Genomic DNA, 18244 nt, shown 5'->3' with positions numbered 1-18244 from the left:
TTAACAGTGGGCAATGTAATGCCTTAAGGTACCTCAAACTGTCTTTCATTTTCTAGACTTAATGGCTGATTGCAGAAATCAATGTTGCCATTAGTAACAGAGTATTTGTTATGGCATGATTTCCTCTGTTGTTAGGCTTGCAGAATGATTACAGTATTAGTGAGGTGCTTTCTTTATAAAGGGCTGAAGATATAACTTTCAATTTACTATCCATTAGTAAGTGACTTTGGAAATATACATGAGACCAGAAATCTTACCTGTTATTACTTGGAGATTTTATTTCAGCAGTCATAGGCTAGTAACTTTAAAAATTGTACCAGGAAGCTCAATATTTTATAGAGATCTCCAATGACACATTATCTGCTTTGCTATTTTATACACAGCAAGTTAATATGACATATAATACAATTAAAATGTTTCAGTCTGACTTCTGTTTTTTCTTGTACTTTCAAACGGGTGTGAATTAAGCAGAAGGCTTCATACAAGTTAAAATCTGCACCTAAGTTAGAACATTGTCAAAAGGTTAGTAATTTGTATTTCTGAATCTCTTTTTTAATCAGTCCAGTGGCCACGTACAAGGACACAGCTAAGGAACTGACGTGGCTGTCAGAAGGAGGGCAATCAGAGAGGGGAGCCAACATGCAGTTTATTAACTACAGCTCAAAGAAGGCATCCTTCCTCACCCTTTTACGTGAAGGACAGGGCAGGATCTGCAAGAGAGGCACCACGAATAGAAGAGGAGGAGAAAACCACCTTCCAAAACCTGGAGGGAGAGGCCCTTGGAGAGGCACAGCCATTGGTGGCTGCTCAGACCCTGCAGGGTGGGAAGGTGTCAGCTGAAAGGCTGGGAAACCTGCTGCCCTTGGAGGGGAAAAGGGTGAGCAGAGAATTAACCTCAAAGGCATTGCAGGAACCCAAACACAGATGTTCTGGCAAATAACAGCACATCCCTGTGGACTGTAGGAAACAACCTGACAAGAGAATGCATGAACTACTTAACTGCCATGATTCCAAATACAGCTATGAAGCTTTCAGTGCAGAGAGGGAAGAAGAAGTTGTCATACCTGAAGAGGAGGGTGAGGAAGGATGAGGGCTGTCCTCCTGAGCACTCCCTGTCTGCGAGAGACCCCCACCTACTCCACTTTCTTCAGTAATGTTAGAGGACCCTGGTGTTGTCGACCTGCTGACAGACTGAGACTCTTGATCACTTCCAGACCCACGCCGCTCATCAAGACTACCTTGAATTATTTCATCTTCTCCTTTCCTGTCTCTTTTGTGGACCCTGGAGTGAACGACCACTTGGTGGTATGTTCTAAAAACCCTTCCGCAGTCCGGGCATTCAGTTGGCTTTTCTTTTATGTTTCCATGACTTTGTAAGTTGTAATCGAGTCCCTGGTTCATACCATGTGACAAAAAATCTCTACTGCCTTCTAAAGGGTCTAGTTTGCTTGGCAAGTCTCTCTGATTGCCCATTTTAGTGCTGTGAACCAAATCAGCAGGCATTTTCTGCTTAGAGCCATCTGCTCCTACTAACACATACTCCCGCTTCTCCTTATCAAACATAACTCCGGCATTTGCCAAAGTGTCTTCGTGGCTGCGCTGTATCTGCTGCTCTTTAGACAAAAAGCCATGTTCCATGGCCATTCCCCTTGCCATAAGCTGCCAGGCCTGATAGCTGTTTACTGGATCCATCTCTGCTGCTTTGGCGGCAGCTTGTAACCTTTCTATACAGCTGGATTTCAGAGGAGGCACCAGATTGAGACAGCCCAATAAAGAATGTTTATCCCCCTCGGCAATGCCGTGGCCAATGCCAGAAATGGGGGAAAGGAGCTTGCCCAAGACTTCCTTCTCTTTCATGGGCATGTCTCCTTTGTTGTAGATCTGATTTTGTTCGCTCAACCTCGCCTTGTCAGGGGGAAGAAAGCCACTCTGCAAACATGACAGATATCTTGAATACAAGTTTGCATGAGCTTCCTGGGACATGCTGCTGATGGAGACAGGTACTTCAGGATCATTAGGAGATTTGTTCTTTACAGATAACTTATTCAGGTGAACTTTCATGTGGTTTTTAAGAAACCAAGGCTCTTTGAATCGCCTCCCACAGATCTGACAGCAGTGTTCAAAGGAATCCTTGTGCTTTCTCATGTGGCCTTTTAGGAACCAGGCTTGGCTAAACACTTGGCCACACACCTCGCAGCGAAACTCATTGGTGGATTGCTCTCCATTCCCGTTGGAGCCCTGGCCCTGTGCTGACTCTGCAGTTATGTGAGCCTTCTCCACGTGGCTGATCAGCTCCTCCTCCTGCGAGGCAGCAAAGTCACACAGAGTGCACTTGTAAGGCTTGTGTAGGATCCTTATGTGCCTGTCCAGCTCTTCTCGCTTCTTAAACTTGCCTTTGCAAAACGTGCATCTGAACCCGGCTGTCTGAGCGACAACCTCTTCCTGGACGCTGGCTGGCTTTGGAGAGGGAACAGGGTTTGAAATATCAGGTGTGTTGTGATTAGGTGGCACAGACAAGTTGCAGTTTGCGAGCGGCATGGGCTGGGTGTGCTGCTGTGCTTTCACATCGGGCCGTGGCTGCAGGAGGCTGCTCTTCATCTGCTTGTCCCGAAGAATCGCTCTCTCCTCCAGCTCATGCAAAAGTCTGTTCTCTTCTCGGACCCTTCCACGACCTTTGCCAAGGTTCCCAAGCTTGTGAGTACGCAGGTGTATCTTCAGGTTGCCTTTCTGAGCTGCCCTGTGGTCACAGTAGGGGCACTTGAAGGGTTTCTCTCCGGTGTGGGTGCGCATGTGCAGCGAGAGGATGCTGTTGAAGCGGAAGCGTTTCCCGCACAGGGGACACGGGTACTTCCTGTTCTTCCTGGCATCATCCTCGATGTCGCTCATCTGAGACATGATCCCCAGGTTCTGTCCATTGAGGAACTGCTGCAGATCCACACGCCCGTTCAAGCTGGTGTCCACCTCTCTGTTGAGCTGGTTTGCCAGCAGGGCCATCTGGCTGCTGATGGGCTGGTTTGCTATGGACATGTGACTTTTGTCTTCTAGCGGCACTGACGCCTTCTCCTCGGGATTCTGCCTGTTCTGGAGCTCTGGGAAGGCATGGCTGAGCTGGGAAGTGATCTGGTGTAGCTTCTGACTCATTGAATATTGCCCATTGAGTATGGTGCTGTTGAGATGCGCGTCAGCTTCTGGCACAGCTGAAGAAACACCAAGGCACAAACTAGCTTCCTCCATCTCTGAAAATCAGAAGATATTTTAGATTCAGACTGTGAAAGAGTTACAAGCATTGAATCATTGCCGTACAATTTGCATTTTATGTTTTACCTACTCATAATAATGCAAAGGAATTAGTGTAAAAACAATTAAAAGTGTATTAAGTGCCAACTGTGCTAGACAGTTTTGATCATACATGTACTCATTCTGCATGTGTACCAAGAACTATTCATTACTATTTTAAAATATGCGACAATTTCAAAATCTAATTATTACAGAAGGGGCAAAGGCATTTACCACCTCCCTTGTCCTTCTTGTGAAAATGCACCTGTCTGCATTTCTAAACCTATAAAAAAAGAAATCTTATGCATCTCTCCCATTTTCATTTAAAAAGCCAGCAAAAAAACCCCAAAATAGAAATCCATTTGTAACTTTCAGTTCCATTAACCATATTCAATATATTACACATTCTACAATGAGAAAGATAGTTTTATGATTTGACAAAAAACCGATGGTATGATATTTACTGGTGTACAATAAAACAAGATAATGTTTTGGGAAAAAATAAAGGACAAGCTTTAGAACAATAAAAGGGATTTTGCTTTAGTCAACAAAAAGTGCAGTAATATCTCATTAAGCTGATTAGTATGCTGCTTAGAAACAGTACTAGGTGCTGTAACACATGATTATAATCATAAAAATCCTTCAGTGTTTGCAAGTAAGCATTAACGAGGTATATTAAATTTTAAGGAGACTGCGACTAGCAGCTTTGTAAACCTTTGAGATTAAGATTTAACCCTTCTGTTACAAAACATTGTTATTTTGTCATTTTGAAACTGAGCCCATCAAAAGGCACATAAATTATCTTCTGCCAAGTCTTTCAATTCATAGTTGAGAACCTTCAGATTTCTGTTCCTAGGAAAACTTGCCAGATTACAGAAGGAATATCTCTGGAAGTCTTTCGATGGGTGATACATGTGATTTAAGACACTTTGATTTGTTTTAAAGAGCTCTCTTATGGAACTAGATAAAACCAATTAAAATCTGGGAAAGGTGTTGTGGAAAGCCTCAACAAGTTTAAGAATTCTAATAACTTTCCTAATACACAGTAATGACTACAAATTGTAGCTACACTATGTATATTGCAGGAAATTAGAATTCAGAGCTGTTTGTTAAACACAAGTGCTCTGTTCTGGTCTGCATAATTGTCCACAATAATCCATCCTTGCCACTTCTCTACTCTATACAGATATAATGTATCTATAAAATTCTGTTAAAAATATAAAGTTTCTCATAACTAATTCATAAACTATATGATGCTATAAGATTATATTAGACTACAATTAAGATTTTTGTTGTTCAGTGGCATGATTTGACACTTTATTCACTCTCAAAACCACTGAATTCTATAGGTTCTTAAAAATTTAATTTGGTCACCTTCTCTTTGGCTTTAGCCAAAAGCCTTTTTTCCCTGTGTCTTCCACAAAGGCTCCAGGCATACCCTGGGTGGACTCCACTCCTCACACAGCTACACAGTGGCCACTTGATAGACAATTCAAGGTCCAGATCTGGCACACACTTAAAATGCATGTAATTGTGCTCGTGGGAGCAGTCCAGTAGACTTCAAAGGGTGACTCTTGAAAGCAAAGTTCCACACATGATTAAGTATTTGCAGGATCAGGGCCTAAAAACAAAGTATGGGAGGTCTTTGAGGGGAGACCTCTTTGCTCCTGGCAGGATGACTGAGGTTGCGACACAATGCAGATCTTGTAAGTACAGGAAAGAGTTATATTCATGTGTATTAAAAAAGAACAAGAGCCACCTAATTTTGCCCATATACATAACAGATCTTTTTCAAAATTTAACAGTCTGATTTGGGTCACATATTGGGGGCCCATTATTTGCCTGCTGTCAATGTTGTTATTCATAAAAATATAAAGAAGTCTATAAAAGAAATCCACTTAAATTTAGCTTGCAGTGCCTGTTTTCCAAAAGTAGAGAGTAGGAGAACATAATTAAGCCAGGTGTTCACCCAAGGCCATGTAGCAAACAAGGAAAATTCTTAATTTCCATTCAAGTTTTCTGTGCAGCAGACCACAATCATTCAAAATGTGGGTACACACAAATCACTTTTTTTTTTTTAAATTTTTGAAAGTTTTCTTAACTTTTGGAACAAACCAAATTCATGTTCAAAAGGATTAATTAAACATCTGAATACTTGTGGTCCTTAGGTCTGCCATTGCCTGAAGTTAACTGAGATTTTAAATATCTGCCTATGTGCTTCTTAAAAAAATAACAAATACTCTCACAAATAACAACACAAGAGAAACCCCAAAACCTGAATCTACTTTTTGTCTGGATTCCACATACCCAGGAGTGTTATTTCTCCCCACCATGCTTAAACAAGGCATGCTGGCAAACAAGAATGTGACAATTCCAGAAATGCATAGCATGTGCTGACGCACACAAACATTGAAGAATGTTTAGAAAGGTCTTTGTGAATTGTCATTATTCCATAACAGCTTCAAAACTACAGTCTAATTTTTTTTTTTTTTAGTTGATCTCAATAGGACCTGGTGCTTTTACATGCTCAGAGAGGTTTGGGTAGTTAATTTTAGCATTTTATGCTCTATCAAAGTTTGGAAATGCTGACAGATCCCAGTGGAATTTATTAATTCTGATGTTTAACCCTAAGCATCAGTTCAAATGTATGGTTATTTGGATTGGGGAGGGGAGTTGTGGTTGAGGTTTTAGTTATTCTGTGCTTCTTTTTCAAATATAATTTTAATAAAGTAACAGCAGTTGTAGCTGGAACATGGCAAGTTTTCCAATTTTTCCTTTTTGCTATTTTCTGTTTTCCAAAATCATACAGAAATATTTAATGTAGAATACTGAGAGAACAACCAAAAATATCATTTAGAGGAATACCAAATCCATAATTTCTCATTTAAAGACTAATAATGTTGGATTAAGTCGGGGGAGCCTAACCCCCCCAACACGGATCTTTAGGCATGGTAAATGTTTTACATTTTTTATTAAATATGCAGAAAGGTCAGCAAAGCCTCTGCTTAATGAGCAACAACCAGCTCTGAATGCCACCCACTCTGATCAGCAGTGCAGTTCCTGGGATCTAGCCACCACCACCTCAAGATGTATTCTTCACTTAAACTGCATTTCTCCCTCATCTGCCCCTGCTTCTTGCAGGCCTGCTCCTCCCTCTGGCTCTGAATTGTCTCCTCTGTTCCTCACTCCAACCTGGCTTCATTGCAAAGTATAACCATGGCACTGAAAGTACTGCCCTGTGAATTTCTCCTCCTGCCATGCCCAGTTTCAGCTTTTCTGAACACAGGGACCTTGCTACTGTTCAGCTTTCACAGAAACCACTCCTGGTATCCCTTAGCCCTTTCACAGCAAAAGCTACCAAAATCTCATCTTGTATCCACATGCAAGACAGAAACAAAACACAGCCTCATCCATCATTCCACTATGAATTAGATAACTCAATCTAATTTTCTTAATTTCCCTAAAAAAAAAAAAAAAAAATTAGCAATTTCATTCTCTCTCTCTTTATCCATCATCCCTGTCTAGATCTATGGCCAGAGAGGGTTACACCAGATGTAGCAAGGGGCTTTCATTCCCCACTAAGGCCCCTGCAGTTCATGGTACCCACCTCGGTGTCAAAGTATACAAAAATAAAAAATCTAGAAAAGTCCTTTAATAAGGGCTACTTTGATGCTCCATGATAGGGAAGACCTCTAGCTTTCAATTGTTAAATATATAGTCTATCAAATTATTTTCATGATCCTGATCTCTTGTATGAGGAAAGGCACAGAATGTTTTGCCATCTCTCGTGCTGGGAACAGAAGCACAATGTTCTCTGTAGTTAACAAATGTTTACAAAATGAACTGCAAATCAAATTTGAGATTGTTAAAGAATTCAAAATATATTTGTTGAAGTTTATTTAGTAAATTTCTGACCTTTAATTATCTCAAATGTTGGGTAAAGACAGCGTCTCTCAAGACAAGGCACCGCACTGGAGCATGTTGGGATCAGCAGTCACGGGCTGCCCTTTCCAATCCAAAGAAACCCTCAGCTCTTGCCCAGGTGAGTTGCTGTGGCCAAAATGCCCCAAACCAACCCCACTGCAGACACAGGCTACACCCGGCTGGGCTCACTCTGCACTGGGCAGGGCAGCAGCACCCCTGGGAGGCAGCACACCGACCATCCAAGGCCATCTGGCCACAAACTGTGCCCAGCGTGCAGGATCCTGTTCTCTGAGGAGGAGCTCAGCTTATGAAACTCACTGTGGGATACAGATATTATAAAATACTCTCTCTCATCTCCTACATAAAGGTACAGCGAGACATTCAAGTCCCTTTGATGATACTAATAGTTATTTTGATTTCGCTCACATTTTTGCCCTCAAGACTATTTCCTGTGATATCAATAGCAAAAGTTCTGGCTTTAGCCATTTCAATTGAACACACAGATTTTATTTAACTATTTGAAATGGATTACTGGAATTTAAAACCAATTATGACACCAGAAATGCCTGTCATCACAACTACATTAATGTAATACGAGAAGCTGAGCTTCCTCTTGCTGGAAACAGAGAAAAAAAAATTATGGCAAGCAGGATGGGAGAATTTAAAGATAAATCTATGCCTGGGCACACATGTAAACATATGCAGGCACATGAATATCTGTATACAGACACATATGTGCAGACACACACCTGTTATCTTTGCAAACAGATGGACCAAATTCAGCTCTTATTTACACCTGTTCATTCCTGCTGGACACACACACACACTGAAGCTCTCCCCTCTTCAGTGCTGTAGAGAAAACAGTCATTTTAAAGCCACTGTTGTGCTGTTATTATGGCTTAGATTAGGTTAGTTAAAAGATTTACAGTTCAGTAAGCAAAGTAATGCTTTACAAGCTCACGTGTTTAAACGACAAGCTCGCTCTGGCCCTGATCCTCCGAGCAGTTAGAGCTACACACACTGTTACTTATGCTTTCAGAATATAGACCTGGTATTTATCTTTCCGGCTAGAAAAATTCACATATATCTACATTATCTTGTGGTCCACTGGCAAATTCTAAATACTCCAATACACACTGCTTCAGTTCTTAGTAACTCGTAAACAGGTATTGCTGAGATCAGGATATATATTGAATTTTTATTAAATATTGTTCTTATTGTTGCAGCAGAAACAGTTGAACTAAAGCTGTTATAAGCATAATACACTCCTGTTAAGAAATACAGAACACCAGACTACTGAACCCTTTCAGGGTCATTAAACAGCTGTAAACATTATTACAAAAATAAACCAGAGATTTCATGCTTACATTTTAGCCCAGAGCTTGGTGTGCTGAGCAAGTACATTTTTTTCATCTCTTACAATCAACGCTGGTGACATTTGGGCATCCAAACAAATTACATCACAAATATTACTGAGGTGGGTAGGATACTGAGCAGTTTATTTGCCAGATGATTAATATATAAACAGTAGGGCAGGATAAATGACCTACTCTTCTTTGACTGATTTGTAGGCAATACTAAGAGACATAGATGTAAATAGTTGGATTTTAACAAAAACATGTGTGCACGGAAGGGGAGGGGAGAGATCAGCTGTATTTAATGCCACCAGGACAGCATTATCCAGTCTGATAAAATGAAATAAACATTAGGCCAGATTCTATTCTCATTTTACTTATGTAAAATAGAGTAATTGCATCGACTTCATAGGAGTTTTTGTTAAGTAGGTGTCCTGTTCCTTGGGGTATAATATAATTATATCAGGAAAATATATGGTTTCTGGAGTATAACAGGATGACTTTAATAAAAAAAAGAAAGTTGGCCTACAGGTAATGTGCCCTATCTATTTGTTTTTATTTAAACATTATTAAGGCCAGCTTGGTAATTGGCTATCACCATTAGTGACATTAGCACATTTAGGCTTTGTGGGCATTGCAGAGCACGTGTAACTAGCAGCTCCTGTTGGAGAGAGCTGGTTTGGAGCAGGAGCAGAGCACAGCCTGCCCAGAACTCTGGGGGAGCAGGGCTGCCCCATCCCACAGCCCCAGGAAGCTCCAGGGCTGCCCCATCCCTCATCCCAGGAGGCTCCATCCCACAGCCCCACTCCATCACCCACCTCCAGCGCCGGCACCACGCAGGGGGCAGCCGGGAAGGCATTTGACAAAACTGTGGCTGCTTTGTAGTGCTGATATTTAAACAAGCTGCTTATTGATTCCAAAACAAAGTACTCCTTTAGTAACAACAGAGCCAACTCATTCCACAACAGTTTTTATGTCTTAAAGAAGGGTTAGCAGAGGGATTTTGAAGTTTCAAAAGTCATTAGCAGACAGAAAATGGTTTGCTGAGGCTGTACTGCCTTTGCCCTGGGCTGGGAAGAGATTTGCTTTCTAAAATACCTGTTACATCTGCAGGGTACTTTCTAGTTAGCACAGCCTTTGGGACTGATAACTGATCAGTGGAAGATAAATCACCAGAGCAGTCTTTGGTTGGTAGCACCCATGGAGTGGAGGACTGTGAACCGTTTGTGATCACAATCTAGGAAGATGAGCACAGAGGAGAGGAGAGGTCATTTATAAATCTCACTCACAGATTAGAACAGAAAGATTAGAAGAATGCAGACAAGCTGTTTGATTTATTGCTACTTTGCATGTGACTTAGCAAAATCTGTTTTCCTCCTTATTTATTCTATTTCACTTGCATATACTTAAGAAGTCAGATCCAAAGAAGAGAAGGATAAATAATTGCTACTGAAAGTTCAGTAGATTAAAAAAAAAAAAAAAAATCATGATTTTTTTTTCCAGGCACTGGTTGCATCTGGGATCATTATTTCTTAGCTTATAAACATTGATTCTCATTTTACTTTTTTTTCCTAGTGATCTTTTGATGGCAAAAGTAAAGAAAAGAGTGATACCAAAATTCACATTGGAGCCTTATTTGTGGAATGCTTCATTAAACTAAAGCTTCTGTTACTTTAGAAACAGCATTTTTTAAAGTAAATTTGTTATTTTCATGTAATTTGGAATGTATACAACTGATTAAACCCTCTCCAATTTGATCAATTTCCTGTAGCTCCTATCTGATCATTCACTTTAATTAATCTAACTGGCATCCACATCAGATTGAAGAAACCTTAAAATTAAGCTTTTAATGAACCACTTTACCATTACAGAGTACAAATAAAATAATAAAATGCCTGGAAGACTCTACAAAGCATATTTATTATTTCATTTTTTTGTCATTTTTACAGCATGGAAAGGGCTCTGAATCTCCTATTCTCATCTGAGGACACTGCACTGCTCTGGAAGTCTGCAATGCTCTAACCCATTATATAACATTAAAAGATACATAATGTTGACCCTATTAATCCTGCATTCCTCACACAGGAAAGTTCCAAATAAAAGGCCAAACATTTCAGCTGGGAGAGGACAGGAGGATCAGGCCCCCTGAACCAATTACAAAGAGATCAATAGAGAAGAGTTAAGATCGCAGAACTCAAAGCACAGTTTGAAACAACTTAAATCCAAAACTGTAATGATGGGTTGATGATTTTTTTTTTCATTTCACAAAGGCTTAGACTTAGATTTTGTGCACAGCTAAATATAATGTCAAATGCACATATGTCCCAGAGATCAAAGTATGATTGACTGTGAAATATTCATATGTGATAGCCCAGCGAGATTTTGTTCGCAAGGGCACCTGTCAGAAGCATAAGCTTGGATACAAATCATCAAATAAGTATGTGAAATCATTACTAAAACCCAGGCAAGCAATCAGATAGTCAGTTGTCTGAAACTGCTGGACTGTAGCCAGCACAGTGGCTCAACAGACTAATGCTTTGGTCTTTGCAGATCCTCAGGGGCCTGGTTCAGTTCCTCCTGCTACTGGTCAGGTCAGCTGTCTGTACCTAGTGTTGACTTTCCTGGCACTTAATGCTAGGAGCAAAGCAAAAAAACCTGAGTCCATAAGTTGCCTTTGACCTGAGCCACAGAAACATCTGCTGGTTGAGTCACAAAGTGCTTGTTGGCCAAGTTTAACAGGATCCGAGCCTGCTGCGGATCAGCTCTCTCAGCAGTAGGTGTCACTGCAATAAATAGATGGATTTCAAGGGACAAAGACACTCATTGCCCGAGAAAATGCATAAACAGAACATCCCTGAATAGAGAGAGTTTTGAAAAGTATGTGGTCCAGTTAGACTTTAACTTTATGCAAAATGTTGGGAATCTGGTTTAGGGAGGAATTAAATTGCACGAGTGGGATTGCCAACAACAACAGCACCGTAATTTTGTCCTTTAGTCCTGTGTCACAGAGATCCTTTAATTCACATTAATCACCTCCCTGCAATCCTAGGTCTATTAGGTAAAGACTGTTACAGTTAAACCTTTAAAAAAAAAAAGCTCTCTAACAAATTAAGTCATTTGCTCTAGTGGAACAAAAGACCTAGTTATATGGAAAGACTCTGCATACTCAACTGTGGTTGTAGGACTGAAAGACCACAAGGTTACCCTATTTTTTGTCACATTAGAGAGCCTATACCCAACCCTATCTGCATACAGAACAAGGAGAGAGAGAATACTTATAACAGCTTGGGAGGTGGGGGGATGATGTCTCAAGTATAGATTTAATTAATAGAATGCATATTTTGAAGAAGCAGTAACCAATTTATATTTGAAACAGAAATATTTGGTATGCCAAGTAATATCACAGAGATGTCAGCCAAGTCTACACCATATTTGGTTTCATTATCACAAAATGGTTTGTAGGATAATTAAGGATGCTCCAAATTGCATGCTATTGAGTTAGACTGTAGACAAAACAATGCATCACTAAGCATATGGGCTACCTGTGATGACATCAAGACAGAAACTACGTGCCTAAGAGAATGTTTTTAGAAAAAGGAAAGATTAATATATTAAATCTTGTGTAACTTGTTGCACATGAAAGAGAACATATGTGATAATACGTACCCCTAAAGTACATATATAATACAACTGCATTTATTTTACTCCCAATAATTCTAAACGGGGAACAAAAGAGAGGAAGAAATATAGAGAGAATGAAAAGATCAATTGCTGCATTCTTCAAGGTCAATATATCTAGGAAAAAAAACAATATTAAAAAAAAAGTCACCCCCATGAAAAGCATAAAGGGCCACACTACAGATGTGGAAAGAGCTCCTCGTTTCCCCCCAGCAGCTCCTGCCCCAGCATTCCCTAAAGGCCTCCAGCACATGGAATCCCAAAGCACACTGTGATCAATTCAGTCAGAGAGGAGAGGAACACCTTTGATAAATGCTTCTTTGCTGGGTACAGAAATATCCAACATCTTAATACAATGGAAGGGGAAACAGGTAGAAATTCAGAAGTAACTTGCCCAATTTCTGTGCTCCCAAAGAGCATGAAGAGACCAAGGTTTTCAGAATTTCAGCACTGTAGAAATAAGTATCCCAAACTGATCATTTCCATATCTCATTTAGGAAAAAGCTTGCCATGTATCTTGACTTAAATAGATGGCTCATCCTCTGTAAAGAAGCCAGGGACAGCATCCAGAACTCTTGACTCCCATTGCTTAGTCCAGTATGCCAGATAGCTTTCCTTTATCAAACATAATTGACTGCTGAATAGACAGAGTTTTTTAACTCATGGGAAACCTTTCAGCATAATTTTTTTTATTTGTTTAAAATGCTAGATTTTTTTGCTTTGTTTTTTTAATAACAGAGATTCTTGGCTGTTAATACTTTCTATCTGCAAATTCTATCTTCTTTTTTCCTTCAATCCAACTGATTTATTCTTCTTCTCCCTATAACACATAGACTTGGTGACAAAAAATACCACACAAAATTTAGATGGTCGTAGTGATTCTTAGATACAAGTGGCTTTCATGAGTTATTACTCATCATATTAGTTTAATACCAATTTCCAGGGGGAAAAAGGAAAAAAAGAATAAAGCTGAGAAAGCCTTAAAGTTTGAGTGAAATGAGATGGAGTAAAAGATGCAGTTGAAATAGGCAGGGACACTAGAAGCAGGTTAATGCTGGAAAATAGAGCAAACATTTCACAGAATACCCCTTGTGTTTGTGGTCTCCCAAAAAGCAGAAAGAAAAAACTTGTTAAAGAATTAAGTGGAAAAGATAGAGGAGGAAATATCACACAGACTAAGGCATGAAAAAATGTACCTAATTAATACCAAGTAAAATGAAGCAGAAGAAAACACAAATCCCCTTTATTGCATTGGTGTTGTGTTCTGTTCTGCCCATATTCTTACTGATACATCACTGCTTCTGCCATTTAACTTTATCAATTGATCACTGTCATGAGCACAAGAGCAGAGCTGGGAACTCTCAGGCCAACTTGGACCTTCTGAGCTGCTTTCCCACTGATACAAGTGGCTTGGGCTTACCAGGGTGTGGTTAGCAGTCTCTGTGCTGCTCAGACACCCACCCTGAGGAATTTCCAGAAAACAAGCTCTTTATCCTATGTCCTTTTAGAGGAGCAAAAAGAAATACACCACACTGCTCTTTCAGAGGGAGGAAGACAACCCCAAACAGGAGCATCTATACCAAAAGTAACTGACCTGGGGTACTTCCCTGTATTTTCCCAGCTGATTTTAAATCCTCTCTACCTGTTGCAGCGAGATTATTCTGCCTTTTCCTCTGAATGGTGGTACCAAACAGTTGTCACAGTTTTGCAGTTAAGCCAAGGGAATAACAATGGTGTCACACCAGTGAGCACAACAAAAGGTCCCATCTTTGCAGTGCTCTTGGCTTTGCAAAGATGGGACCTTTTGTGCAGCCCCTGAAGGGAACAGAGAATCTCCTCCCTTTGCTCTGAGGGATCAGGTACAGGAAAGGGAATCCCCTCTCTTTCCATGGAAGCAGAGATGTGAGCACTGACTGTGGTGAAACAGGACTCATCTTTAAGTGCAATGGCCCTCAGGACCCAACAAGCTGGGCACCAAATGCTGCTTAGGCACCCCTGTTTCATGTGGGCACAGTAGCTTTGATCATTAACAGAAAGGCACTGAAAACCTGGCAGACACATGGCAGATAGATGAAGGAGGGGAGAAGGAATACTGTAAAAATATAATAACATTCTAAAGCTACCTGCAGGATAAAAATCCTTGAAATAATTTTGATGTTAATTGCAACATTGCAGGCCCTTGGCTGAAAAGACAGCCTCTCATGGTGATAGGTGAGTGGTAACAAAGCTGACAAAGAAAGTCTGATAAATGCAATCCCAGGATGACAGACCCTGGCAAGTTCAATTACGGTTGCAAAGTCAGGTGGGAGATGGACTCTGCTGACTGTAATATATCCTTAGCAGCCAGCTCTGGTCACAAACAGCTCTGACCAAACTCCTTTGAGTGACTGACAGCATCCCAGGAGCCTCCAGCCCCACAGTGAGCTGAGAGCAGCTACAGTCGTTATCAGAAGGACCAGGGACTAACAGGGACTGCTTCACTGCAAGATTTCAACACAACACACACAAAAACACCACAAACTCTCACTGAAACTATTCCAAGCCTCTTGAAAAGCCTGTGCAAATGAGCAGTTTGTGTTCACTTTCTCCAGTGTAAAGCTTCACTCAATGTTAATTCACACTCTGCAAACCAGTGCGAATGCAGGTGACTCCAGCAAAACACAAAGCCAGACCAAAGTGGGGAGAAAGGTTTGGTGGCTCAGGTTCAAGCCCCTGGCCATGGGAGGCAGTGACTGGGCTCCCACTACTTATAACAGGAGCATCAGAGAGATTCTCTTCCTACAGGACCGAATCCCAAATCTCCAGAGCTGAGAGCAGTCAGGAGTTCCCACACAAAATCCCTGTTTGGGCATTGCTCCTGTTGCCCAAGCAGAAACTCATTTTTCTGAATTCCAGCCCCTTGCACCTATACTTATGAATATGGAGATCATTATATCTCTTTCTAATTAAAAGGATTTTCATCTCCTTAGTTTTATACTTCAGAATAGGCTAACTATTCTTATTTGATGTGAGAAAGAAAGAAGTAGATGTATAGAGCAAACTGTGGCTCGTCATACTTCAGTGCAAAATTATCTGAGAATTTAAGTCAAGTTTAATCAAAGTATTTGGCTTCCTTGCAGCTTTATTTTTTCTAATTTTTTTAAGTAACAAAAAGAGAAGTCTTTTCCCAATTTTTTGTTGAATTTTATTTTCTGACTATTTTAGAAAAAAGCCAAACTCACAGTGTTATTAAACAACTTCTTTGTTCTCTTTCTGTGTTTTTCAAAAATATTGAAAAATGACAATAGTATAAAAATTATACTGTACAAAGTGTAAGCACTGTGAATGAGCAGAGTTATTCATTTATATCCCTAGCTTATGAAATGCCCGTATCACGTATCCTTTATCCAACAGCAGACTCTTTTAGCTTCAATCAGCAGAGCTAACAATATGTTATTGATATGATTTCAGGAAGCTGTCAGCAGGCAGCTTTGCTTTCAGCTCCTCAGCTCTGGTGAGCACACAGAACTGTACCTGTGCCTCTCCCGCAGGAGAGCTGGCAGCGAGGTGCACATTCCTGTCAGCTGTCACTGCAGAATAAAGAGAAACCTAAACAGGTCTTCCTCACTCCCCACAGTCCCTACACAGAGAGAACACACTGCTGCTTCGCTGGGAATGCTCAGCAGCACCCCAAGCCCTGGGGTGCTGAGGGTGGATCAGTGTCCCTGCAAAGAGCTGGGCAAGGAGCAGCAGGGCAGGTCACCCAAGGGCTTTCACCCTCTTGCCCCATGCCCACTTCCTCCCCAGCTGGCTTTTCATAAGTTTCCACCTTCCTCCTGTTCCCTCCAATTCTGCCCAGCACAGAATGAGTAGGAAAAGGAGTGAGCAGGGGGTAACCAGGTGCTCCCCTCTGCAGGCAGCAGAGGGGTGAAATGGTGCCTGAAGCTTTGCACACCCCAAGCCAGGAGCTGTCAGAGCCTGACTCCTGCACATGGAGATACAGGAGGGGTAAATGGGGGTGCAAATCAGGACCCCTGGTGTCCTGGTGCCCCTGCTCCTCTGGGCTCCCTCCAGAAAAGAGTGCAATCTAAATGAGAGGTGAGGCTCTTCTGTAAAGATGCAAACTTCTTCATTTCTAACCACTTCTCCTTGAAGGAAAAATAAAGTTAGCACACAATTAAGTCCAGTATTTTATAGATTATATTTATGTGCTACTTTAGTTTCAGGATCTGAAGAATAATCACAAATGTCAGAAGCCACAACAGGTAAGCTAAAAGTGCAGCTCTTTCCATTTTAGAAAACCAGTGGGTTTTAAAACTAGATTTCGTATTGGCATACAAGCTTTAATAACAAAAGAGTATTTTGTACTATTAGATGTTGGTCATTTTTTTGTCTGACAAAGAGCAATAACAGGCTGCTGCAGGAGTTAGCACAGTTTTTGGTGAGGTTTTTTTCCTCCAAATGATCAGAGAAAGTACCGTACTTTCAGGATGTGCCTCACTTGCTCTTAAAAGGGTAAAACAAAATATTCTCCTAGCTATTCTAAGCCTGCCATATAAGTATTATGCTGTTACAGATTTCAAAAGGTTAGCTTCAATGAACCTGACATCAGTATAACCCAAAATAACCCATTCAAGAGAAAAGTAAGAAATAATTGCTGTTTTCTCTTTTTTTTTCCTCAGCTATATTGCTATAATGATTTTGCATAACAGATTGAACAAAGTGCTGTTGTGACAGGTGGTAGAATTCAGCTAGTAAGCACAGAGACAGGGTTCAATTTAGTTTGTGAATCCTTTAATTGTTGTGCAGCTAATTAAAGAAGGTTCTTTACACTCGCAAGTGTTTACCGTTGCTAGTATGCATACATGAAAAATTAAATTGTGCCTTCAAGGGCTGAGAACTATAGAAAAATCATAGCTGATTCTGCAACATGCTTACCAGCTCAAAATAGCTGCTTTTCACAATTGGAATTTGTAAAACTTTTTGCTAAGCAAATATAGAGCTAATTAGAAGTGTTCGTTGGACCAATTAACATTTAAATAAATAAGCCATATTGCACATTTCACAGTCTTTATTTAATGATGCTTCTTAACTCTTTGGAAAGATTCCTTTAAGTACAAATAAGTTGTCATAAAAATGAAAGACAAAAATAACACCATAACAGTATATTCTATGCTTTTTTCTTTTTGCCTTGAAGTCTTCTCTAAAACTCTATACCTGTTACTGAGAAAGGGGGGTACACAAATCTGGTTCCTTCTTTCATCTTGTCAAGTTACCTTTCCACCTTTTTGAATGCAAACAGAAAAACATATTTGATTACTATTTAAAGTGTTATGATAGCTCTGTTTGTTTTGCCCCATGGAACAGAATCTGTTTTAGACAAAAATTCTTACTTTTATCTCATAAAATGGCCATTCCAGCCCAAAAGAAGGGTGTTCTCAGAAGAGACTGCTCTTGGAGCAACAAAAACAGCAGTTTGAAAGTTGCATATGCAAACAATGAAGCGACAGAAAAAACCTAAATCTGTTTCCAGGCCTGCTGTTTGCATTCCCACAGCAAATCCAGCTCTGTTGTTATACCTAACCCCAGGGCTGCAATTGCCTGTCTCTTCGGGGTCAAGTGATATTTTGCTTTCAAAACAACTGTCTTTTAATTTAACAGTCCCTTTCAATCAATAGGACTCCTTCAGCCTGCGCTGAACATACATTTTCTCTCTCTCTTTCAACCTCCAAACCCCTACCTGACACAAAGGTTACATTAAAAACAGAGGAAAGGCTTCTTTCTACTTTTTTCCAAGGTGCATTGCACTACCTTGCAATCACACTAAGAGCTAATGTGGAAGGACTCATTGTTGACCTTGACTTCCAGCACAGAAAACCAAATTAACAAGGACCAATTAACATTCAAATAAATAAGGAAGATTAACAAAGAATACTCTGCATACCAAGAGGGTAAAATAAACTAGAGGAAGGAGTACAGTATCTCCCTCAATCAGGAAGAGTGGAATTCTCCAGGAAGGACAGCAGCCCATC

General features: G+C 40.5%; 1 protein-coding gene across 4 annotated transcripts in view; it reads right to left on the bottom strand.

The window, feature by feature from the left end:
* The window catches only part of ZNF536 (zinc finger protein 536), a 343745-nt gene that overhangs the window by 183001 nt on the left and 142500 nt on the right, over positions 1 to 18244 (bottom strand). For 2 of the 4 annotated variants that reach the window (XM_054296232.1, XM_054296231.1), the window contains 3 exons: positions 9654 to 9792; positions 7950 to 8049; positions 1065 to 3236 (listed from right to left, as the gene is read on the bottom strand). In XM_054296232.1, the coding sequence (XP_054152207.1) occupies positions 1065 to 3234 (2170 nt within the window). In that variant the 5' untranslated portion in view covers positions 3235 to 3236; positions 7950 to 8049; positions 9654 to 9792. The remainder of the gene's footprint in view (positions 1 to 1064; positions 3237 to 7949; positions 8050 to 9653; positions 9793 to 18244) is intronic. The other 2 variants (XM_054296230.1, XM_054296233.1) reach the window with 1 other exon arrangement.

The sequence above is a fragment of the Melozone crissalis genome, unplaced genomic scaffold, assembly GCF_028551555.1.
Source record: "Melozone crissalis strain CALT ecotype California unplaced genomic scaffold, PUWL_Pcris_2 ptg000007l_1, whole genome shotgun sequence".
Lineage (NCBI taxonomy): Eukaryota > Metazoa > Chordata > Aves > Passeriformes > Passerellidae > Melozone > Melozone crissalis.
Note: the sequence above shows the minus strand (reverse complement) of the source record. Positions and strands in the feature narration are given on the sequence as shown.